At 41.1% G+C, this 27,395-nt stretch overlaps 1 protein-coding gene across 1 annotated transcript in view; it reads right to left on the reverse strand.

The window, feature by feature from the left end:
• The window catches only part of FER (FER tyrosine kinase), a gene marked incomplete in the record, with an annotated part of 3,568,968 nt that overhangs the window by 2,288,946 nt on the left and 1,252,627 nt on the right, over positions 1–27,395 (reverse strand). The window contains 1 exon segment of the mRNA XM_044064275.1: positions 8,037–8,156. Coding sequence (XP_043920210.1) covers positions 8,037–8,156 — 120 coding nt within the window.

Genomic DNA, 27,395 nt, shown 5'->3' on the forward strand with positions numbered 1-27,395 from the left:
TAGCTGGTTATGAAACCTAGGTAGGATCCAAGTGGAGTCTCAAATACAAAGGAAGCCAAGGTTAGGCAACATCTCCACACTGGAGAACAGCCTAATACTCCTCTAGTTGATCTGCTACCCGCCAGATCCTAGGAAAATACCATCCAGTTTCTAGCTCCAGATCCATTGGTATCGGATCTAAGGACAGATTAGCCAAGTCCGGTGGTCAAGTACCAGATCCTAGAATAGAAACAGTAGAGACGCTGGATCCGTAACACAGCAGACCAAGTGTGATGTTGTCCTCCTCTTTTTCTGTTGTAAATGCTGCTGAAGGAGGAAGACTCCAGTTAAACGGATCCTGAAATCTAGGACCCAATGACGAAGGCAGGATAATGGCAGAGCTGTCAATCTGTCAGATCTGAGGGGAACAATCAATCTGAAGAAAGTGCCAGTAATTTTGGATGAGAGAGGAGAGGAATCTGAAAATTATTAACACTGGTTCCAGTTTCTTCCCTTTTCCTTTTTTTTTCTTCTTCTTCTTGTTTTTTGGAGGTGGGTTGAGCCCCTAAAGGAACCATAAGCAAGACACAGCTCTAATGATTGAAACTTGATGTGGATTCACCTCAAGCCTCATCAGCCTGAGAAAACTCCTGTGTTCGTAAGATACACACTATCAGTTGCAACTCCAATGGACAAAAAAAATTGACAGTCACTTAAAGAAGAAAGCAGCATAAAGAAAGGATATATGCGGGACTTGAGGGGGGATCAACCAAGCCATAACTCCTGCAGCAGTCACAAGGCAGAAGGAAACTCTCTGTCCATGGCATACATAAAGGGACAAATGATAATTCAAACTCCTGACTAAAATACACAGTACGTGCTATAAAAAACATGTCAAAAAACCAAACCTTCACCCTGCTAGAGCAAAAAGAAAACTCACGGAGGGGAGTCCAAGAAAGTACAATTTTTTTTTTTTTAAATTGCTTATACAACCGAACAGGTTGGTAGAAAAACAGGATTTGCATCAGTGGAGCTTGGTACAGAGCTAACTAAACCACTGGACTGCCCCATCTCACACTGAAATGAAGAGCCTCTCTTATCTTCTTTTTTTTTTCCAAGGGTGGCAGCACTGAGATACCCGGGCCAGAGAGAAGCTGAAGAAAAATAAATGTCACGTGTTGCATGGGGGGAGTAGCCTGCTGAAGGTGGGAAGTCCTTCAACAATCCAAGGGAGAAAACACTACAAAAGGCAAGATGCGGGCAATACAACATAACGGAACCCTTTACAGAGGGAAGCATTACAAGCAAAGCAAGCCATGAGACTGATAAAAGGCATAATCAGCAACCACATAACACTAAAATAGGAAAACCACAACAACAACAACACATAGCCACAAGTGGCTACTGAGGGAGGAAGGAGATAGAAAACTATGGCAACAGCTAACAATTCTAAAGAAAAGAAGAGAAGGAAAATGAAACAAAATAAACTTCCTTACAGCTTGAGAACTAGAAATCATCCGTCTGACTAGTTTGGTGGCAAACGAGATCTGATGAGTTAAAGGTAGAGTGTTGCATTTGGGAAGAGGGAGGATCTCAAGACTAGGATCAGAAGTCTGGAAAAAGTGGCTGAGTCAGATCCAAGGATCGGATCCGTAACCCATCAGTGGGGAGGAATGAAAAGGACAACATCATATCAACTCCCATTGATGTCTAGTTCTGAAAGTCCTACAATTACCACATAGTTCTTTATGCATCTCAGGATAAGTCACCATGGTAAACTACTTGCCCCGTGCAATATCAAACTTATATTCGCCACTGCTACCTGCGAGAAGAGTAGAAGGACAATATGGGCATTGGTCTAGACATGGTCATCAACTCAACCTCCCTGGAATTATATACCTTAGAAGTGGTCACTCCCACACCATTATCTGACTAAATGAATTTCATTTTCTCCTCTACATGAACATTAACCTACCCATGACAAGCACACTGTGGACTCGCACATTCTTTTACATTAACATGCAGATCTTTCAATGTAGACAGATCCTGAGACTTCTATTTCTTGATGATGGCCTTTTTTACAAGGCCAAAAGAATAACATTCAAAAAGTACAGCTCATATTTGGCCAATCTCTCCTTACTATACCTTCAGCAGCCAAGGAAAACTACAAGAAACTTTCTTGACAATATATAAAAATACATCCATCAGGGCCACACTGTGGACTGTATGAACTAAGTAAAGGACCAAAAAGTGTAAACCCATCTTCTCTAGCACATGAAGCAGTAATTCAATACCTTATAGCTCCAACTTCTGCATAAGGCCAATATACGTTTGTTCGAGTTCTCTGAAAGAAACTCTGAAAGCCCTAGATCAACTTGCAAAAATCCTGAACACCATTAAAATTCTGGTGCGGAGAATGGCCGTTTTGAGTGTGCTTTGTTCCAGAGTATAATTCCTTGTCATCTTTGTTACAAATGGTGATAATGGAAATGACAAATGGCCTTGAAGACAGTTTCCAAATGCATTCTTTCAGAGGAATTTTGGTGTCAAAAGTTGGTACTGCACCCACCTTCCATTGGAGTGCTTATCTATCCTGTGCTCATGCTCAAAAAGCAGTGTAAAAGTAATGTCCAGAATATATGTGCAATAAGTTTATTACAGCAGACATTACAACCACAAATACTTCACTAAAAAGGCAACATTTTACTTAACAGTATAAAAGGTGAGGCTTAAACTCCACGTACTGATGAGCAGTGTGCTGCTATGTAAATCAATATTCAGATTTAGCAAAATCATTCAAGATACATTAACATACTTAAGTGCATGCTTGTCTTTATTATCTTGTTAGAATTCCCTGAAATGTATACTATGAACTGTCACATACAAATTAAGACATGACCTCATAAACAATGATTCAAATGAATTTCAGTTTCACATCTGGCATTACAGATGGCTTGCACTGGGGGGAGCTCTTTGCTCTATGCTCATAAGGCAGGGAGAAACTAATTTTCAAAACATATGATGTAGTGACAACATGGTACATGAGTATATAACAAAAAAAGTCAGAAATATTTCATCAGATATGCACCACTTCTGTTACTGCACAAGGGGTGAGGCCTAATCTATACATACTGAATAAAAAACATTGTGCTACTATGTAAATCAGGATTAAGATGCAGTGAAATAATTTGGGGAAATGGCATTTCTGACAGCGTTGTTTACCAAATTATATTTACTAGTGACAATCACATCATGTTTACAAGTCTTTTTTACAGTCATTTCCTAACAAGCATATACAATTTGAATTTTTCAGGCTGGCAAAATTAGTGTGCAGGTTACTTACAATCATTAGTGCTTGTGAAATAAAGAAAAATAGTACCCTTCTCACAAAAAGGTAAACATCCTATGATTTTATACATTACAATAACATATTTTATTTTACTGACATTCAAGCACTTACTTAAGATTCTGCTGTATGTTTTCTTTAACCTATGTTCTATTAGGTTATGCAATAAGCAGTAAATGTCTAACCATCCAGGTGTCCTTGTCTTGAAAATTTCTTAGACTTTTCTTGAAGTAGGGGGATACTGACTTTAAAGATAAGGTCAAATTTGGTCAGATTTGTCAACTTTAACACTTGCGAACAAAAGTCTCTTCAGTGTAAGGTGCCCGCGCACACACACAAACACACACACATGTGGGGGGGTCCCTTACCCCACTGTTCTCAGAGTATATAATTATCAGGGGTGAGGAGGGTGGGGGAGGGGCTTGTCCCTGTAAAACCTTTTTTTTAATTCTATTGCTTTAGATTCACTTTAAAATGTTTACTTTTTTGTTTCATCCTGAAGCATTCAATATTTGATGAAAGTATCACGCACACACACACACACACACATACACACGAGATAAGTGCAGTTTGTCCGGTCATACATTTGTTACACTGAATGTTTAGTTAGGAGGGTTGTTTTGCTGAACTACCGGTTCATTGCAGGATGTGTGCTTCTTTTGCAGGACTGCTATACAGTGAAAAGTAGAATTTTGCCCTTTACCAACTGTTTTGCAATCTTGGAGTTGGTATATATAATTAACAGAAGGGCAGGAGGCTTTTATTACCTTTACACTTTAGTTGGTGTATACACATGTAGTGGGTCGATGATGTAGTGAAATATAAACATATATATATATATATATATATATATATATATATATATATATATATATAGTTCCTTTTTCTAATCTTGAAATACTGAAATCTCAAATTTCAGTATCTCGAGACCATAAAGGCGAATTTTGAAAATAGTGAAAGTACGAATTTGAATATCTCGAATTCTCTGTTATGGCTTTACACTACATTACGTGCAGTGTTTTGTGTGGATGGTGTCTGGTGTTGTGTGTGGATTTAGCTGGAATTTAAGGTAAGTGAGTGTTTTGCAAGGGTTTTGGGTGGGAGTTTGAGTGCATGTGACTGTGCTTCTAAGTTGTACATGTGGGTTAGGGAAGGCAGGTAAAAGTGTGTGTGTGTAAGTGTAGGATGTGTTGGTGTTTGTATATGTGTGATGTGTGTCCGAGGGACTGTAGAATGTGTGAGGGTGTGAGTTTACTTACTTTTTCTGTTTATGCAATCTCAAAGTTAGTATAAGTAGGGGGGGGTGGGGGGTGAAGGCCCCCCTGCTTATTTGTAGTGTAGGTTTGTGGATGTGTGGTTTTGCATGGTTTTTTGTTTTGTACTGTGGGCATTGTGGTATATGCTGTGTGTTCGGGATTTCACGTTTCGCGGTTTTGGGCTGTCAGTGTTTTGTGGATTCGCCTTTACAGTTTCAAGATACTGAAATTTGAGATTATAAAGGGGAACCATATGTGTGTGTGTGTGTATATATATATATATATATATATATATATATATATATATATATATATATATATATATATATATAGTGATTTCAGGCTTAAGATTTGTATTTCTATATAACAGTAATCATTTTTTTATTAATTTTTTGTATGTTCAGACATGAAAATAACATATCATTTTTCATTAAAATGCAAGCTGGAGACGCTTCTTTGGCTTTATGAACAATGATGTCTCTCTTCTATGAACAGTAAAGAGATGCTAATGTCCAGTGATACACACATGCGCGCGCGCGCGTGCACACACACACACACACACACACACACACACACACACACACACACACACACACACACACACATTTATAATGAGGCAAAACCCTTTGTGGATCTACACCTTAAAAGTATGTATGTCAGTGAACATGGACTTACAAGTGTGGAACACTTGGCACTCTGTCAAGTTGTCAGTCTTCTGGCTGCAGAACACCCCCACCAAAAACTTTTAAAAGGAGCATAACTCATACATAAATACCTGTGTTAGCCAAAAATCTCATCTCCATATTAAATAGAAAATGCCCTCATACCTCCAAACAGCCAGGAGCATGCTATTCTATATCACCAGAAACAAATCCTGATTACCATGGTGATAGTAAATGTTTATCAACATCATGTGATGGGTGCTTGAGACAATTGGTCACACGTGTCTAGTAGATGGAAAACTGTCTTTTTTGTAAAAAATCCATAAAATAAGTTACAAAGCCAACACCTTTCATGAATTTACTTTACTAAAACACAACATGATTCTTGTATACTGACCTTCTTCTTCTTTCGGCTTTTCCCGGTTAGGGGTTGCCACAGCGGATCACCTGTCCGCTCATGATTGGCAGTGGAATTTTACAGTGTCGAATTGCCAAACCCTCCACAGAAGGCACACACATGCATGCACTCACACCTAGAGCCAATTTAGAGTGTCCAAGCCACCTACAGCATGTCTTTGGGATGTGGGAGGAAACCAGAGCACCCGGAGGAAACCCACATGACCACAGGGAGGACGTGCACACTCTGCACAGAAGGCACCCCAGGCAACACTAACCGCTGCACCACCGCAGCCACTCGATTCTTGTATGTTGACCACTTTTATGAATCATGGCCTTAGGAATGTTGCTGTATGACAGTATGCACAACATAGAATACAATGTACTTTTAAGCTGTCTGTGTGCCTTTGAAATGCATTACATGCAGAGGATCTCTCTATGCCACATTTTATGGAGTTACAAAGTGGTCACAGCATATTATTAGTCACGAAATACCAAAAACGTCTGCTCCATGTAGCTAAAAGGACAGTGGTTAAACAACCAAAGTAGCAATAAAACACACCACGTTCCCACGTTTGTAGAATTTAATAAAAGTAGTAATCGCAAAGCTTTCGAAACACAGGCTCTTTTTCAATGCATAAAACACATCATGAAAACATCCTTATTTAAATAGTCAGCCAGCCAATTACACAGCATAAAACATGTGACTAAATTAAAGCAGTATAAAAGCAATTCTTCTGTGTTACTAAATCTATACACAATAAGAATAACATCATACATAATATTATAAAAACTATTATAAGCCACGCATTAGTTTCCACACCCCTACGAATGTCAGAAAGATGAACTCCAATTCTTTCGTCAAATTTCACATTTGTTTTACCTATATAAAATCACTGGCATTCAACATAGTTAGCAATATATACCATACTTTCTGTGTAACAGGAGCCAGATGCTCTAATCTCAAAGTTTTTCTTTGTTATTGGATGTGTAAAATTAATATCCCCACACCCCCCTACTTAAATATACCAAGATCGCACTTCAGTGCAAAAAAGGGAAATTTTCCCATTCTGCACCGCTCGGCACCATTACATTTAACCTCCGAACTTTTCAAAGTTCGATCATATGGTGTTGACCATATGACATTCAAACTTTGAAAAGTTTGTTCATGTAATAGGGACCCCAAGAGTTGACAGTGACAGTTTTGTTAAAGCACATACTTCTTTATGTGGAAAGATATAATTCACAAAAAAGGGGCATTAAATAAAAGGGTGCTACACAGTAACCATCATATTGACAACACACCCCTTACAGCTGACCAAGTAGTCAGGAACTTACGGACACACATAAATAGTAATCTAGCCTTTGACCATCACGTGTCTACAGCAGTAAGGAAATCATTATATGTTGTGCAACTTATAAACAAAGGTATGGCATCTAAGTCCAAGGAAGTCATTGTTCCACTGTATTTGGCATGCATCGGACCTATCATTGAGTACAATGCCCCCTTTGGTATGTATCTAACCAGGCATATCCAACAACTGGAGCATCCACAGAGGTTCTTCATTAAAAGAATGCAGAGCTTAAGTAAAATGTCCTATGCAGACCGCCTCAGGTTTCTATCCCTGTATTCTGTCTCCTACAGGCTTTTGAGGGGAGATCTATGCCTGACATACTGGGCATTGTCACCCCACTTTGATGGGCCTCCTGCATATTCGCAAAACAAACATTACCAGAATTACCTGTTCTAAAGACTTAAACCTTGCCTGAGATGTAAACAGGACCTGCTAGAGAGACAGGTATGCACCCCAGAGATTACTCCATTTCTAGAACAGGCTCCCCATCGATGTGAAGCAGAGTTCCTCTCTAACCCAATTCAAGTGCAACCTGGACATTTGGATGGGAAATTCATCCCTGGTTTGGCACCTATGTCTCTAATGGACAAAGGCAGCCTGTAAATGGTTCATCTCCCAGGCCCTAGCTTGTAAGTGTTTCATCTCCCAAGCCCCTGCTTACACTTATCAAGAGTATCAGATCTTGTGAGAGATTTGGGATGCATAGCTAGGCTTAAAAAGGTCCTTGCGGTTGTTAGCCTAGTAAACACCTATGGATCTATAAAATTCAATGAAGTATACAACTGTTTAAAAGTGCAAACAAGATAATTAAAAGGATTAAAAAAACCCAAATAATTAAAGTATGCTACAATATTGTTCTGCACAACATTCTGGTGGTGTAGATAAATGTGACCGCCACCTCAAGCACAGCTTACTCAGGCTATGAACAATTTATTGTATTCTAGCATAGTTATAAAAGGTACACACAACCAATGGGAAACCTAAAAAGTAATTTTTTACCAAGCATGCACTACTAATAATAAAAGAAAAAGATGAAACTTACATTGCTTGTAAATTGTCTGCCGTTAAATTATTCCAAATAATAACATTTGCTTCAATATTTTCAAGTTCTTCTAATAATGATGCATCAAACTCTACAGAGTCTTCCTTAACTAGTGTAGACCTGTAAAACATGAAAACAGTTTTATTATGGATATGTACATGATCATTTCCTTAAATATTTTCAAATTCTTTTAGAAATGATACATCAGGCTCTGCTGTGTTTTCCTTAACTAAGACAGACCAATAAAACATGAAAGAAATGTTACTATGAGCTCATACAAAAAAATATACATATTTTTGCAAAATTTCTACGATTTTTTTTCAGCATAGTAATGAGGTTTACATATATATATTTTGAAAAAAGTGGATTGATGCAGGATACATTTGCTGGCATGATCTGTTGGAAGAAGAGGGTACCAAGTTAAGACTTTTGAATTCCAACTCTGCAATGAGAAAGGGCAGGCGAAGGACACTGCATTTTGGCAACATTTTTCAGCTTTGGTCCATTTATGGAAAGCAGGTGATGTACCAAAGGTTAAACCGATTGATAGGCTAGATACGGCATGTTGTAGGCTTATTAGAGAGAGAGAGCTTACTGAAAAGGACTTATCACAGTAATGTACAAGTAAAACAGAAGAAAGACTGTGTTGCACTCCAGTTAAAACAGAAATGGAAAATGAGAGCTGGGAAGTAGAATTGCTAGTTTAGAATGGGAGAAAGTGATAATGCAATTAATGTAGTTATACAACATATCCATAGTGGCATTTACTATTTGAAATTCTTGTATCAGTGGCAAAACTCCGGCTATGTGGCTTAAAAAGGACAGAGGTGGGTAATCATGGGAGTTGTTGCAGACTTCGTAATGAGAATGCTACCTATCTCTTATACTCTAGTTGTGCCCAAGTATAAGGTTTACACAGAGAAAACGTGATGGAAGCAATTTAGTATGCCATAAGATTAGCACTGCCAGGCGCATAACATATGTTTTTTGACTTTTAGGAATAGATTCTCATTCTAGTACATGACATACAATAAGAAAGAGACAGTATGGGTAAGATATGTGGTGCTTACTGCACTGAGTGTTATGACTTGTGGGGGTGTAAAAAAACAAACTGTATGTTTATAAATACAGACTTTGCTGTGTTCTGTTTAAATGTGTATATGCAAATGACTGTAAGGATTACTATACAATTTTCTCTTATCACCAGGATCAGTTGGAGTAGAAAATGTTACACATTCTTTTTCGGTATTTACATGATGTTCTTGTTTCCATTACATTAATAAAGATTTAAAAAAAATTCTCTACTTTTTCCCTGTAACCCAAACAATATTTTCAGATCACCCTATACATGTAACCTTCAATTTCAGCAGACTGCACATGCATTTATATTAACTACAGACATATAAAAAGCAACATTAATACCATGAAAACCTTATTTTTAGAAATAAAGAAAGTAAAGCAGGGCATCAAAGTGTTGCAGTGGTCAGCACTGCTAGCTCACTGTTGCTATTTCTATGGTTTGGTTCTCAGCTGGGGGCACACATTCTGTGTGGCATTTACACCCCCTCCTCCTGTCCCTATGGGTTTTCACTAGATGTTCCAGTTTCCTCGCACATCCCAAAGACATGTCATTAACTGCCCATAACAAATGCAGTGTGTGTATTATCTTACAACGGACTGGTGTTGAGTCCATGATTAGTTCTCTATGCCTTTTTCACACTAAGTGAAGGGATAACTTCTAGCTCCCATCCCATGTGACCCTGAACAAGATAAAGAAAAACACCAGAGAATGAACTAGTGAATGAAAGTCCACAAATAATAAACTTCAAAATTCTCTAACAATGTAATTAATTTGAATAAAACGGATCATTTAGGAAATATCTTATAAAATATTAAGTGATAATCCAAATCAGAACCTGCCCTTTTAAAAATACTAATTAAAATACTGAGACACTTGACACAGTAAAGAAGCCTTCATCGACATATGTGTAATGCACTTCTTTACAGTGAACTCTGTTTTACTAATGATAAACTACTGCTACAGAAAAGACAATCCCTGGGATTTAATAATGCCTACACCAAGTATACACCGTTCTGAGTGAACAGACAACACAGTCATAACTCACACCTTCTTCCTCCTAATTTTACTTTTCCTACTAATTTTCTTGAAGCTTTAAATATTGACAGAGATTCATAAAGGTTACCACAAATTGTAGACAACATATGCATGAAGTGTAATCTTTCTGAGTGACCAGAAAACACAAAAAATGTGGTAGGGATGTTCTTGAATACATATCGTGTACACTTAGTGTAGGCTTTATTGAATCTGGCCCAATGGGTATTTTTACACATACTGTTTATGTATAAACTATTAACTATCTATAGTTACCAGAGTTATGCAATTTCTTGTATTGTTTTTAATGTGTTTTTGTAATGGAGCCTTTCTCCCTGGGCCGCCGCTGAAAAAGGGCCACTGGCCCAGTCGGACATCCCTGGTAAACAAATGTAAAATAAAATAAAATAAATAAATAGTACATGTATGATAAGACAGTGTGATAACACAGCCAATGTATGCCATATGTGTCTTCTGTCCAGTAAATCATTACAATAAATTCTAACATTCTCAAATAGATACCTGACACTTTCTTTGCTGGTATTGATGTGAATGCCAACATTTTATAAAGAATACATAAATGCTGACACATGACTTCAATTACTCCAGATATATGATCTGAGAATGTTAGATGTGCACTGAATGGGAGTCCTAAATAGTTACAGAATACTTATGAGATCTGTTCACATCAATGTTTCAGTATCACTCACTTTAACATGGCCACAGTTCATTAATATTGTTATTTTACTGAATAAAATAAACTGTGCACCCCCAGGTCTCCAGATAAAGTAATTCAAGTGCAAAAGACAAAATAAAATACTGTTATTTTCTCTGTACATAGCTGAACATTATAACTATTACACTGCAGTTCTTCAGTAACATCCATGTGATCATTCTCTCAGTGTAATAAAATAACATCATGAAAATCTAAAATACATTTAAAATATTTAAAGTCAAAAGATGACATAAATATAAAAAAGATATAGTTAAAAAAAATGGGGTCCATGAAACTAAGCGTCAGGGTATCCTTGCACTAGACTATAATTTTATTGGATTACTTAGCTTTTAGTTACAAATGTTTATATATGATTAAGTTAACAACTCACCAAATGGCCAAGGCATATCAGAAACTAGTGTCAAGTATTTTTTTATCAATAGGATGTAATTTACATTGTCATAAGTAGTATCTGATCACTTAATCACAGACCCTTCAATCAAAGACTAGGTGGTTGGCATTGAATGAATCCACTTTCAGCAAATGGGAACCTCAAGAGTATGTTGTAGAAGGGCAATGCAGGGTGCCTTCTATCTGCAGAAGGATAATGGAAAGCAAACCATTCCACAGGGAAAAAGTCAACAAACTTCTGTTAACCTACTTAAAGCTAGCTAACACTCACCAATTAAATATGCTGTAATGAGCAATCCCCGTTTAATGATGTGACTGTGGGCTGAATAAAGATCCACTAGGGTCACAACAACATAAACATGACCACCAGCTCCCTTTCTGGGGGGATTACACCACATCTGCAGGCCTCAGGCTAGTATCCCCTACCAATCTACTAAGATGGTCAGTGATTTCATCAGTGCAAACTCTGTAGACCAAACAATGCACTCCCCCTTAACAGGTGCTCAAGTTTACTAGACCTGGACCTCACAAATATAGACTAATTTTGTTCTCTCTGGTTATCCTATTGCTGGTCAGATCTGACCACCATTCAGTGCCCTTCATAGCTGGGAACCTCTACTAAATTTAGGGAATTCTCAGAGGCAAACTTACTGTAACTTGTCCATAACCTGAAATAGTTTTTATTTAATTTATTTATTTAAGGTCAAGGATTGAGGAAGCCATCATGTAAGTTTTAACCATTAACTTCACTGACAAGAAAGTCAGGGAGATGTATGCAAGCACTGCCAGAACATTATATACCAGGAAGTCTACAAATACGACACATAAGACAGAAAAATAAATGACCTAAAGCCCAAAGTAGCATAGGTAAAAACATCCTTGTCCACCATGTCCAAAGCTTTGGACTACATATCTGGTGGTAAGAATGAAATACATTGTGCTCTCAGGTACTAACGACTGGCTGGAAGAGATCATCTAGAATTCTCACGCAGGATATTTCATCCGGATGTTACTCCATTTACCAAAGCCGTATATACTGCAACATTTTTCTTGGGAGATGCATGCTTTCCAGCCATAAAAATGTTATCCTCTAAGAAGGGCTCCACTGCAGGGCTGGACACAAAGTTTCTTAGCTCTCCCCCAGTCGACAGTTCAGCTTTCTTTGTTTAAGGGCAATGGAGCAAAAGGTCAATCTACAAAGGATGTAATTACCCTCTGAATTTCAACGACAATATGGTACTCTGAATACCAGGGCTTTGAATCTAGTCTTTTCAAGAACAAAGTTTCAAACTCATACTTCTGAAAGATTGTTTAGCACGCAAGCAGGCAACAACAGCCATGCTTATGTGTTTGCTTGGGCAAACACAAACACACAATCAAACATTGTTTCATGGGGGCTGCCCCCCCCCCCCGCATCTCATTATACTATAATTCCAGCTATGAAGTCACCAGTATCATGAAAAAAGACAGAACAGCTTTGTTTTTTTCAAACACAGATGCACACACACATATATATATATATATATATATATATATATATATATATATATATATATATACATACATACACACAGGCACGCAGGTGCACACCCCAAGCATACTGCTCAGCAAGCATAACATTTCCACTGATAAATTCCCCTTCACAAAGTAACATACATGGACGGAGCAGTGGTGCGGCGATAACGTTGTCACCTCTCAGCAAGAGGTTCTCTAGTTTGATTCTTGGCTAGAGTGCCTTCTATGCAGTGTCTACATCTCCTCCCTGCATTCTTGTGGGTTTTCTCTGGGTGCTCCGGTTTCCTCCCACATTTCAAAGACATGCGTCTGGAGCATTTCTCCCCAGGCCTCCGCTGAAAACTGGCTTTGTTCCAAGTCAGACTTTCCCGGTTAACAAATGTTAAATAAATACACTACAATTCAAATACCACCATTCAAAATAAATTTGACACATAATTTGTACACACTGCTTTCACATTCTCAAGCACTCCCATACTCTGTCTTGAAAAAAGAAATACAGACTCACAGAACTATCATTTAGAAATTGCCTGATGTTTTCAATAACTTTCAAAAAGGAAGCACCAAATGTCCTTGTATGCCTGAGAAGAATAATCTCCATCCTGTTCCAATCTCCATACCAAGCACATTCAAAGGGGAATTGAAATATATGTCCTTCTCAAATCAACTACAGTAAAGTGGGTGAACCATGCACAACTAACTGAAGTGGCATGGGGAAATGTGGCTGCTGAAAGTGGAAATTGCCTGAACAATGTCCTGCCCTAGTTTTAAATGATATTCCCTAAGGGTCTAATCACACATTCACTCAGTCATACTTCACCAGGTGTCTTCCGTCGTTCTCAATCTGTGGGTTACCAGATTCGACCAGATCCGAGACCGGCACATCAGTATCATTAGCACCTCCTCCCCTAAAATGCTCTGCTCTTCTGAATCTCCTCAGTTTGCTTTAATATGCCTAACCTGTATATACAGATTCCCCTAACAAGAGACTGGAGAATAGATCAAAAGGCTCTCCACAACAGACTTCGGGCAGGTCTATAAAAGGTCCAAATACATTAGTGACAAATTGGAAGGGGGAATGGAGGGAGACATGGCAGAGATGGACAAAAGATGACAACACAGATCTGGCATTATAGGAAGTACATAACTTTCGTAGCTAATGTGGTCTTTTCCATCTGTCTCAACATGTGGGACAGAGTTCCTAGCCAGACACAATGGGTGGTGTCATGAGACATTATTCCTCAAAATGGTAGACTCAAAAGATATCCTGGACATGGACTGAATGTCAAGTTCATAATGCGACACAAAGGTATGGAAGTTAGACCATGTAGCTGCTGCAGAAATATCATCTAAGGAAACATGACCAAAGAAAGGAGTTGAAAGAGAAACTGCCCTAATAGAATGGGCCTTTGGATTGACAAGCAGAGATGCACTTTTCTTGGTATAAACAAAAGATATGCAATTGGAAAGTCATTTAGATCAAATCATCTTGGTACTGGTTTCCCAAATTTAGCTCTAGAGAAGTATAAAAAAAAGTTGATCTGACTTTCTAAAAGGTTTTGTTCTGTCCAAAAAGAATTTGAATTGGCAGTGGAGGTCTAAACAATGGAGCATATATTCAACCTTATTACTAAAACTTAGGAAGAAAACTGATAATTGAATCAACTGATTCAGATTAGATTCATAGTTTCGTAGATGGGTACTAGGCTATCGGCCCAAGGGCCTAAGTAAGCCTAGCCAACAAGGTTCCCTGGCTTAAGCCACCCAAGAAAGTTATTTTCCTGTGCCCCTGTCGACAAGAGCCACAGAAGTGATCCCCGGGGTGTACTTCCTATTTCCCATCCACTCATCAAAATTTTTCTTGAAAAGTGCTAATGAGGAACTTTGCTTGACATAGACGGGTAGCTTGTTCCAAGTATGGGAAGTCTCTTGGACAGGAATCTATCCCTCCAGCATGTCCTGTTTACTGTGATGACGAGGTTTAGGTCCCTAGAGCGTGTAGCTCGGAGGGATTGGGATTTCTTTAGGTGTAGCATGTCCAACAGATTTGGGTTTGACATAGCTTTATATGTTAGGCAGAGATCCCCTCGGAGTAGGCGATATGCTACGGAGTAAAGCTGGAGTTTTTGAGACAGTCAGTGTAAGGCATCTGTTTGAGGCCGGTAATGCTTTTTGTGAGGTACTTCTGTGGTCTTTCCAGATGCTGCAGATGTCTTGTTAGGTACATTCCAAAAGGGGCATTGTACTCTATAATGGGTCTAATGAGTGTCAAGTAGAGGGGAACAATGACCTCTTTCTTCCTGGATGAGAACCCTTTTGTGATGAAGTGTGCCACGTAGAAGGATTTCCTGACTACTGTGGCGATGTGATTATCAAAGGAGACTAGTGTCCACCTGGGTCCCAAGGTCTCTTATCACACATTTGGCGTTACGTTGACTGCCGCCTATGTGGTAGTTCATGGATTCAGCTCCCTAATACAGCTGAATCCATTTGTCTACCCAAATTACTCTCACTTTCGAACATTTTTGGGACTGGTACTGCCCTTCTTTTAGTAATAAGCTCTCGGTCCATCTATCTTTTTTACACAAGTTTCTGTTCTGTTCCAACTTTCTCAAACAATTGTACCTTAATTCTCTCCTACTACCTCTTTTCTACAAGTTGACCCTAGCATCTTGGAATAATCTACTCTCTAGCTTTACAGGTCTTGAAGCCCTGTATTCATTTGCTAGGTATTCTTTTCTTGAATGATGTCAAGTGCAACTTCCTTAAAGATTCTGGCTAACCAGCTGCTTTGCTTGCTGATATACTGTATCCAAATATATTGTATCCAACTGTTAGATAATCAGTGACTGATACTCCACCAAGCACAGTTTTTACCAAAGGAGATGACAATGCCCTTTGTGGCATTGAGCTTGAGACCATGGCTCTGACACTAGGCATCTGTCTCAGTGAGGCCCTTCTGTGGCATGACCACATCACTTGGGGACTTGACTATTCCTCCTAGTTTGCAGTCATCTGGGAACTTTGTTAGCCAAAGGCCTTCTGTGTTAGCCTGTACTTCAGAGAAGTAGATAACAAACAGGAGAGGTCCCAGGACTGAACCCTGTGGTACCCCACTTGTCACTGGTTTGAAGTCAGATTTTAAGTCTGCAACTTTTACAGTGTGGGTTCAAGTCAGTGAGCCAGCTGGCAACCCATCTTTGACGTAAGGATGTATACCTAGTTTAGTGAGTTTAGCTATAATTCCAGAATGGGGGATGGTGTTGAAAGTCTTAGCGATGTAAGTTAGGCTGTGTGAACCACCTTATCCTTGTCTACAGCTTTGGTGACAGCCTCATAGAAGTTGATCAGGTTCAGGAGGCATGATCTGCCTTTCACAAATCCGAACTGTGTGGGGTTCAGATTTTGGAGGTTACCAATGTCTTTGTTTATGAGTTCCACGTTACTTAAGACCGAGGTGGGAAGTTTCAAAGCCCCCATGCTAAAGGATAATGCTGTCTAAGCTGCAAAATCTGTTACTAATACACTCTACGGGCACCTACAAGAATGCATGGATCGTGCTATCCCAAACAAAACCAAGACTCACTCCTCCAAGAAAAGGAAACCAGTCTGGTGGACCCCTGCCATAAACAAGCTATACAATAGAAGGAGGAAACTAGTACAGAAAAGAGTAAAATCCCAAGAAGGGAAGACGTCCCTGATCAGTATCAGCAAGAAACTACGTTCCCTCATAAAATCATCCAAGGCTAGCTTCGAAAGAAAAATTGCCATGGACTCCAAAGATAACCACAAGGCATTCTTTAGCTATGTCAAGAATCTAAGTGGCAATTCTCAGAACTGCTCGGAGTTAGTGCAGAATGGCACAAAATACATTGAACCGACAGATATAGCCAACATCCTGGCAGACAGGTTCAGTGCAAATTTCACCCCCCCTCTCACCCCCAAAAGGGCCCATAACTATACCAGAAGAATGTAGTGCCCCTGAAATCACAGACACTCAGGTTAAAACAGCCCTTTCCAAAGCCAAAAACACAGCATCATTGGGACCGGATGGTGTCCCAGGCTGCGTCCTACACGAGCTCAAAGATAAACTCACCTCTCACCTAAACACACTGTTTAAACTCAGCCTCTCCCACAGGCTACGTGCCCACAGAGTGGCACACAGCAACGGTTATTCCTCTCCACAAAGGTGGAGCTACAATGGACCCCGGGAACTCTCGTCCTATAAGCCTGACTAGCTTGGTCTGCAAAGCTATTGAGTGCATCATCATGGATCTCATTAACAGAGACATTGGAAACCTCCAAACACTGGACCCAACCCAGTTTGGCTTTGTTAAGGGCAGATCATGTCTCCTAAACCTGGTGGACTTCTTTGAGACAGTTACCAAGGCTATATACGAGGGAAAGGTGGTCCACACAGCCTACCTAGACCTCGCAGGCCTTTGACACTATTCCCCACTCAGGTATTATAGACAAGCTCACCAGTCTGAACATAAACCCCTACATCACGAGATGGGTTGCCAACTGGCTTGCGGACAGAACCCACATGGTAAAAGTTGCAGGAACTAGGTCTGCCTCTAAACCTGTTAAAAGTAGTGTTCTCCAGGGCTCAGTCCTAGGATCCCTCCTGTTCGGCACATACTTCTCAGAGGTACAGGCAAGCACAGGAGGACTATGGCTCACCAAGTTCGCAGATGACTGCAAACTAGGGGCTATAATTGACTCTCCAGCTGACACAGACATCCTCCAAAAGGGTCTCACAGAGACAGATACCTGGTGTCAAAACCATGGTCTCAAGCTAAGTGCCAAAAAGTGCATAGTCATCCCCTTTGAAAAAAACAAAGTAGCCACAAACTACCAAATAGGTGGTAGCCCCCTAAATACAGAAGATGCAATGAGGGATCTGGGGACCCAAGTAGATAGTAACTTCTCCTTTGATAATCACATTGCCAAAGTGGTTAGAAAATCCCTCTATGTGGCCTACCTAATCACAAAAGGGTTTGCATCCAGATCGAAAGAGGTCATTTGGCCCCTCTACGCATCACTCATCAGACCCATCATAGAGTACAGTGCCCCATTTGGGATGTACCTTACAAGACACCTGCAACAACTGGAAAGACCACGGAAGTTCCTCACAAAGAGGATCACTGGCCTCAAGCAGATGTCCTATGTAACTCGACTGAAGAAATTCCAGCTGTACTCTGTTGCATACCACCTACTCAGAGGTGATCTCTGCCTGACATAAAAGGACATGTCCAACCCAGAATCGATGGACATGCTCCACCTAAAGAAAACCATATCCCCTCGAGCCACACGCTCCAGGGATCTAAACTTCACCACAAAAATAAATAAGACGTGCTGGAGGGATAGATTCCTGTCCCAGAGACTTCCCATGCTCTGGAACAAGATTCCAATCGACATTAGGCAGAGCTCCTCACTAACGCTCTTCAAGAGAAACCTTGACGAGTGGATGGGAAACAGAAAGTTTACCCAGGGATCACTTCAATGGCTCTGCTGGACAGAGGCACAGAGAACTAATCTAAGGGGGCGGCGAAAGCCAACACATTCCGGCTAGGCTTATAAATGCCTTCAGGCAGATAGCCTAGTACCTACCTATGAACCTATATGTTCCATGGCCTTACAGACCAAGCTCGTCAGGCTAATAGGGTGATAGTTCCCGGGATCAGTGGTGGCTCCCCGTTTGTGAAGTGGGACAAGTGTTGCTGTGCGCCATTCAGTGGGCACAAAGCCTGACGTGAGGCTATGATTGAACATGGTGCTTAGGTGGGGAGCCAGTTTATTCTGAAGTTAAAACGTAGCCTGGGATGTTGTCCGGTCCCATGGATGCTGTGTTTTTGGCTTTAGAAAGTGCAGCTTTTACCTGCGTAGTTGTGATTACAGGGAACCTGCATTCTTCCTGTATAGATATGGGCCCTTTAGGGGGTGAGAGGGGAGTAAAGTTAGCACTGAACCTATCTGCCAGGATGTTGGCAATATCAGTTGGTTCTGTAATTTTCATGCCATTGTGCTGTACTCGGAGCAGATCTGGGTAATGCATTTGAGATTCTTGACATAGCTATAGAATGCTTTGTGGTTGTCCCTAGAATCAGTGGTGATTTTGTTTTCATAGCTAGCTTTGGAGGATCTTATAAGGGATCTCAGCTTCTTACTGAGGCTGACCAGGGATCTCCTCCACTCATGGGATTTTACTCCCTTTTGCAACAGTTTCTTCCTTCTGTTGGAGAGTTTGTTTATGGCAGGGGACCACCAGATTGGCTTCCTTTTTGAAGGATAGCATCTTGGTTCTATTTGGGATAGCACGATCCATGCACTCGTGTAAGTGCTTACAGAGTGCATTTGTGTAGGATTCAGCAGTTGTAACTGTATTATCCATATGCATGGGTGTCATGAAGTTCACCACTTCTGTCTTAAGAAGCATGAAGTTGGCTTTGGAGAAATATTTTACCGTGGTTTCCTTAATGGGGGGCGGGATGTGGATATCTAGGGTGATTAGCTTATGGTCGGATTTGACCAATGAGGAGTTAACTTCAGTTGTTGAACACCGGTCACTCATGTTGGTAATGACTAGGTCTAGGATACTGTTGCCCCTGGTGGGGGTGTGGATAAGTTGATCCAGGGCATTGGAATTTATGAATTCCAGACAGCGCTGAGTGGAGGAGTTGGTACATGAGTAGTTTTCCCAGTTAATGGTGGGGTAGTTGAAATCGCCCATTATTAGGGTGTTTGGTTGAACCCTAATATTTTCCAATATATCAAGAAAAGAGGAGTGGGAATCCTGGGGCATGGTGGGGGTTCTGTAGAAAGCTCCAATTTAGACTGCAGTTTTGCCCAGAGTTAGTTGCACTCAGATAACCTCGGATGCATTATGCTGAGCAACTAACCTGGAGGTATGGATATCCTTAATGAATATGGACACACCTCCGCCTTTGGTGTTCCGGTCCAGGTTAGGTGGCCGAAAAGTGTGGTAGGAGTTGTAGCCTGGTAATGCAGGGGTGCTCTCTGGAGCCTTGAACCAGATCTCAGTCACTGCACAGATATCAATGTTCTCCATTTTAAGGAGTGCCTCGAGGGAGTGCATTTTGAGATTTAGACTTCTAGCACTGAGTAGCATTACCCTCAGTTTTTGCTTGCCTGTTCCTGTTACGGTGGTGAATTTGTCATTTGAACCTTGCCTAAAAAAGGCACTATAGGGGCAGCAAGAGCTTTAGCCAGAATTCGGAAACCCAGGGGTGACATGGTGACTTTAGGCAGGAAAGAAGAGATGTCTGCAAATAAACTCTATTCTTCTCAAAGATAAAACAGTGTGGGATGCAGGTCAAGACATTAAGTTCTGAAACTCTTCTGGCTAAAATGACTGCCACTAAGAAGGATGTTTTTCTAAAAAAAAGTATGCCAAGTCTGCAGTACCCACTGGACCAAAAGAGGCCCTGGTCAAGGCTTGAAGAAGATGCAAATGAGCAAACAGGTACCATCCAAAAGGGCTTTAGATAATTTCAGAGACACAAATGGTATCTGAAATGGCTGCCAGCTGAACCATGACAAAGTAGCTGAGCCTACACTGAAAAAGACAATCTAGCCAAAGGAGCAGAAAATGGATCCAAGCCCTTGGAAGTGACACAAATACAAAATCTTTTCCACTTACTTAGATAAGCCTTCCTAGTAGAGGGCTTCTGAGAAGAAAAATGAATATGGACAACTCTCTTAGCTTAGCATCTCTGGCCATCACTGGAATTACAGGAACCAAGTGGTCACTTTGAGGGAATTCAGATCCAAATGAGGCTGGCCCAAGGGACGGGACATCCAATCAGGAACATGATCCAGAACCCAATGAGGCAGCAAGAGGTGACGCCACAGGAAGGTGAAAAATACCTTGCCTGGGCCAAAAGGTGGCTATAAGGACTACAGCTACTCTGCAATAGGCTGCTTTCTAAAGAAACTTAAGTATAAACAAAAAATGACTGATTTCAATAATTGGCTTAGGTTTTGGTGTCATTCCAAGGGGATCCAGTTCCTGTCTGCCTGGGAAGGAATGGTCAACAAACCTCACTGCTTTGCCAGAGACAGTTTGCACCTGGCACCCCTAGACTTTTGGCTACTGGCAAAGGCTCTTGCCTCACCCATAGTGCCTTTGTTAGGCAAGGTCTCAAAAGCAACATTACCGATGTAAAATTAACCAATCAGAACAAAATAAGGGTCATGCTGCTAAATGCTGGGAGCTTAAACCAACACCTGCACTCCCTGGAAGCACGTCTATCACTACAAGATACAGATGTCCGGGAAGTCACAGAAACCTGGTTTAAGGCCTCAGAGAGTACACCGGCCCTGCAAGGTTACAATGCCTTCCACACCTTTAGACCGCAAAATGAATGTGTGAAAACCAAAGGAAGTGGTATTTCAATCTATCTTAGAGATAAATTCACCTCACATCTAGTTAGACTGGACAACTCCATGGAGTTAATTCCAGGTCCAGGTTACAGTGGGTAAGACCCCCATTCAAATCCTATCCAGTTATAGATCCCCCTCCATAGGTCAGGACACCCACAAAGCCTACTTAACCAAACTGAAGGGAATCCAAATTTTACTGAACACACTGGTTATGGGGGATTTCAATTATCCCACCATCAAATGGGAAACCTACTCTAGCCCAAACTCAGTTATCACAAAAATTCCTTGACTTTGTGAATTCAAATGTCCTGGAGCAAATTGTCCATACCCTGACAAGAGAAACAAACATTCTAAATCTGGTCCTCACCAACATGTCAAACAGGTGCATTCCTACAACTGTTGGACCCTCATTAGTTAAACCTGACCACAACTCAGTCACCTATGAACTAACACTAATACCAAAACTCACAAAGGGTGAAATCACACTAAAAAAGTTCACCAAGGCAAACTATACCCTCCTAGGTGAAGGTATAAATGCATTCCATGCCCCATCCTAAGCTGAAAGTGGCAACTACGTCAAAGCTTACACTAAAGCCCTGTACAATCACTTGCATAAGTGTATAAACTCGGCTGTACCAAACAGAATCAAAAACAGAGCCCCATGTAAAATCAAGCTGCCATGGTGGACTTCCAGCAACAACAAACTTTACAATAGACACTAAAAAGTTGCTGTCCAAAAAAACAAAGACAAGGACTCAACAATGGAAAAGCCCCTCCTCAGCCTTAACAGGCAAATAAGAAAACTTGTCAAATTCTCCAACAGCTCCTTTGAGAGAAACCTAGAAAGCACTGCCATGGATAACCACAACCTTTTACAGCTATGTACGTAACTTAAAGGGTAGGACCCAAGCATGTGCAGAAAGTACAGTTGTGTACACTTACCATAAATGTAGATGTTCGAGTGAATTCACTGTTGCAGTCATTACATTTGGGTAATCTGCTGGCAGGTTGCCCTCAGTCGGCCTGAATTCCAAAGTCTTGGGTACTGCGTCGGTTGCTGTCTTCTCTTCCATGACGTCAGCGGTATAAAACATGCAGCCGATGCCATTTTCTTTAGTTTTTCTTGCCCCCAATGTCAGGTGCCCCCAAAAAGGTAGCAATATTCTAAATATATATATATATATATATATATATATATATATATATATATATGCACATGCATCAATATAAACTTTACCTTCATCTACAAGCAAATACACCACATAGGTTGTAGAAGATAGAGAAGGAAAGATAAACTGTAGAATAACAGGGGGATGGTGGGAGGGTAACCTGGACTGCAACAGTGAATACACTCGAACATCTACATTTATGGTAAGTGTACACAACTGTACTATGTTCTTCGTGTTTCACTGTTGCAGTCAATACATTTGGGTAGAATCCCAAAGCTATGATTGGGAGGCTGAAGCTAAACAGCATTAGTTGAGGCTATAAGGCCCTGCAGCACTGCAGCACTGCAGTGGCAAAGCCTGCCCTGGACTTAGAGTAGAGAGGCAAATGGTAATGCTTTGTAAAGGTGTGAACAGAACTCCAAGTAGAAGCCTCTAGAATGTCCTTGGTTGGTACTCCTCTGAGAAAGGCTGCTGAAGTAGCTGCAGCCCTGGTGGAGTGAGACCTAATGCCCTTGGGCACAGGTTTGCCACGGTGTAAGTAGCAGAAACGGATGCAATGGCTTATCCACTTTGAAACTGTCTGCTTTGAAATAGCCTTTCCTTCTGATCCTGCAGCATATGACACTAGTAATTGCTCAGTTTTTCTTAGAGCTTTAGTCCTGCTCAAGTAGAATCTTAGCTTTCTGTGTACGTCCAAGGAATGCATAATTCTCTCCCCTTTGTTCTGCAGATTTGGATAAAAAGTTGGCAGATGAATTTTTGGTTAGGAGCCACACTGGAAACGACCTTAGGCATAAAAGTATGATTTGTCCTCAGAGACACCCTGCCTGGGTAAAATATGATAAAAGGCTCTACAGCCATGAAGGCCTGTAGCTCTGAAACTCTTCTTGCTGAAGTAATTGCTAGTAGCAGAGCTGTTGTCCATGATAAGAACTTTATATCAGCGGTAGCAGCTGGTTCAAATGGAGGCAGGGTGAGCTTTTCCAACACATAATTGAGGTCCCATGCAGGTAAAGGTGCTCTTCTAGGAGGCCTTAAGTTTTTTGCTCCTCTAAGATACTGCTTTTGTAAAGGATGAGAAAAGATTGGTGGATCTGTACTGTAATAAGCCAAAATGGCAGCGACATGGATTTTGAATGATGAGAAAGATAGGCCTTTGTCAAGCATCTCAGTTAAGTATTGTAATATATGAGGAATATTTGGTTCTGCTGTATCAGGTCCTTGTGCTTGGTTCCAAGCACAGAATCTCTTCCATTTGTCAGCATAAGATTTTCTAGTACTAGGCCTTCTGGCTTCCAAAATGACATCCATCACAGCTTTACTGAGAGGTGTCGTCTGTATGACTACAGGATTAGCCATGCTGCCAGGTTCAGAGTCTGTAGTTGATTGTGCAGGATCTGATTGTTTTGCTGGGACAGTAGTTGTGGTTTTTGAGGCAAGGCCCAAGCTGGGTATTGAGACAAGTTCCTTAGGATTGGGTACCAGTATTGGTGGGGCCAGTCTGGGGCAATTAATATAATCTTGGGCTTCTCTTGTCTGACTTTTAGGAGGACCTTGGGTGGAAGAGGTAGAGGAGGAAAGGCGTAAACTGATAGGTTTTTCCAGCCGAAGGATAGGGTGTCCATTTTCCATGCTTGTCTGCGATAAGTCCTTGTGCAGAATCTTTTCAGTTGATAATTTTGAGGAGAGGCAAATAGGTCTATGTCTGGGCTCCCCCATTTCTCTGCTATCATGCTGAAGACTTGTGGATTTAGTTTTCGTGAGGATCCATAAGGTTTCTGCTTAAATCGTCTTCCAGAGTGTTTTGTTTTCCTGGCAGGAATTGAGCTTGAAGATTTATTTGGTAGGTCAAAACTGTGTCCCACAGTGCCATGGCTAATCTGCAAAGGGGGTATGAGTGCATGCCCCCTTGCTTGTTTATGTACCACATGACTGTGGTGTTGTCCATCTTTATCAGTAGTCATCCTGGATGAAGTAAGTCCTTGAAGGCTGTTAGGGCATTTTGAACAGCTAGCATCTCTTTCTGGTTGATATGTAGATGCATTTGATTTGGTGCCCATATGCCCTGAATGCATCTTCCTACCATGTGGGCCCCCCAGGCATAATCTGATGCGTCTGTTGTTAAGGTTTGGCTGGCAGGGGTAGAGTGAAGGGCTGTCCCACGTTTTGGTGACAGGCCTTTGCCCACCATAGAAACTCCTGTTGCAGGCAGGGGATGAGAGGAATCATTGTTTCCAGACTGTGTGAATGTTGACTCCATAAACTTTTTAGGTACCATTGAAGTTTCCTCATATGCAGTCTTGCATATGGAATTAGTAGGATGCAGGATGCCATGAAACCCAGAGCCTGCAGAATTTGTCTTGCAGAAGACTGGGTTTTTGTTGCCATCAGTTTGAAGTAAGTAGTCAGTTGCCTTTGTTTGTCTGGCGTGAGGTAAGCCATCTGAGCAGTTGTATTCAAGCTTGCACCCAGGAATGTTATCTTTTAAGAGGGTACCAGTTGTGATTTCTTTTCATTATTGTGTACCCTAGGCATGTTAGAAGCCTTTTCACAAATGCCAGGTGTCGTAGAAGAGTGTCCTTGTTCTCTGCTTGAATGAGACAGTCGTCTGAGTAAGGATACATTTGAATACTTCTTTGTCTGCAAAATGCAATTACTGGTGCCAGGCACTTTGTAAAGACCCTGGGCGCAGTAGATAAACCAAAGGGCAGTGCAGAAAATTGGTAATGCATTAAGCCAGCCTTGAATCTGAGGTATTTTCTGCACGACTGTCTTATTGGGACATGCAGGTATGCCTCTTTTAGGTCTAAAGTCACCAGCCAAGCATTCTTGCCCAGCATGGACAGAAGCTGTTGCAAAGTGAGCATTCTGAATTTTGGAATGTCCAGGTATGTGTTCAAAATCAATAAATCCAGTATTGGCCGCCGGGCCTTGTCCTTTCTGGGTACCAAGAACAGGCTTGAGTAAAAACCTTGTCCTTTTTCCTGTTCTGGTACTGTCTGAATGGCCCCCATATCCATTAGGGACGTAACCTGTTTCTGTGCCTCTGTTATTGTTTTTTTGGCAGATATGGCCAACCAAGCAGAGTGTGGAAATGGAATCTGCATCCCTGTGATACGATGTTTAGTACCCACTTGTCCTGGGTTATTAACTGCCAAATTTGAGCAAAAAGTGCAAATTTCCCCCCTATGGGTGCTGCCAAAAGATAAGTGCTTGGTGTAGGCAGAGGGAAGTCATTGGGATTGCTTTCTGTAGGTTTGCGCTTTTTCTCCTCCAGATTTGGAGGTGGATGTGCCCCATTGCTTTGACCTGTATGTGTCTTGAGCCTGGAACCTGGAACCCTTAGGGCATCTGGATTTGCCCCTTTGAGTCCTGTCTGACACAGGAAAGGACCAACTTTTTGTAGGCCAGTGTCTACTGAATCTAGGTATTTATAAGAAATCTTTAACAGTTTGCATAGACTTAGCTTTGTCTTCCATTTTCTTTAAAACCTCTTCTGCCTTAATACCAAACAGAGAATCATGCTGTAAAGGTGCATCTAGCAATTTAGCTTTAACATGATCAGGCAAATATTGTTCCTTTAACCAGGCATGCCTCCTAATCACAGATCCAGTAACTGCGGCCCTGCAGGAGGCCTCTAAAGAATCAAAACCACATTGCAATGTATGCTTTCCAACTTGTTCAGCTGCATGCAATAATTCCTGCAATTCCTTATTTTCTGCACATTCTGAAATCAACATCATTTTCTGTTTCAGCAATCCCATAACATGTTGTTGGTACTTAAGCATATGAAATTGACAGTTTAAGGCCCCGATTGCCAAGTTGCAGATGTATAAACCTTTTTTCCCCATCTGTCTAGTGCCCTTGAATCTCTGTCGGAGCGGGTAGGGATTTTTGCTGTTGAGGCCTTAACTCCCTTTGGACCCTGTGAAATAGTTTCAGGATCAGCAGCAGGGTTTCTAAATAAAAATTTATGAGAGTCAGGGACCCTGTAATACTGGTCAGGCTTACTGGGAGCTGAAGGTAAGGAGTCAGTGGTCAGGCTTGACTCCAAAAATACATCAATCCACAATGTCCAAAACAGGGGGAATGGCTAAAGATTTGTGCTGAGGGAGAAGAAGGAAATCCCTGAGCCTCTTTTTTCATTCTGAGAAGTCTTGACTCTCCCAGTGAAAATGCTCCCTCAAAGTATGCAAGGTTTCTCCAAATGAATAATCCTCAGGAGGAGATGCAGATGGAATAGAATCCTCAGAAGAGAAATCAGAAGAAATAGAAACCTGATCTGAAGATTCATAGTCAGTGTCTTGCCTAGGCCTCTTTTCTGGAGGGGGATGGGTACCCCTGATCAAGGTAATAAGGTCTTCAGTCATTTTGATCATCTGTCTTTTAGGCATAGAGGCCTGTGCACGTGGCTCAGGCGTCGTTTTTTTAGTTTTAGAAGGTGTCTTCGCCTTTGGTTTTGCAGCTTTCGTCGGTTTGATATAAAAATGTTGAGGTCTGAATACACCCTATGAAGCCGGTGCCTGCTCAGCGGCTCCAGACCCATCCAAGGGAGATACATCCGTCAGTCCAATATCTTGAGCATCTTGTGGCATGCCAGACTCCACATGGGTGTCGGTAGAGGCCTGCGACTCGAAGGTAGCGGGTATCAGGGGCTGCAAAAGCGTCTCACTGAGTACCGGCGAACTGGCGACTGGCTTAGGAGAAGCTTTATCGTCAGTTATGGATCTCGACTGCCTTTCTCTGTCCTTTTCTTTGCGTTTTTTATGTACTCCGGTAGTCGGATTGCTATCAGACGACATTTCTGGGTAGTTAAATCTGTTTCCAAAATACTTAGATGCAAATATATACCGGCGTTTAATAGTGCATTGGTTAAATCTAGCACAAAACTGACAGCCAGGCACATTGTGATCAGGGCCTAGGCAAGGAATACAGTATAAATGGAAATTCTTATGAGGTATTTGCTTCCCAGAAGTAATACAATTACTAACTTTTTCTGACATTGGTAAAAAGCAAGAAAAAAGTTTCCC

The sequence above is a fragment of the Protopterus annectens genome, chromosome 2.part2, assembly GCF_019279795.1.
Source record: "Protopterus annectens isolate FY-2018-M chromosome 2.part2, PAN1.0, whole genome shotgun sequence".
Classification (NCBI taxonomy): Eukaryota; Metazoa; Chordata; order Ceratodontiformes; family Protopteridae; genus Protopterus; species Protopterus annectens.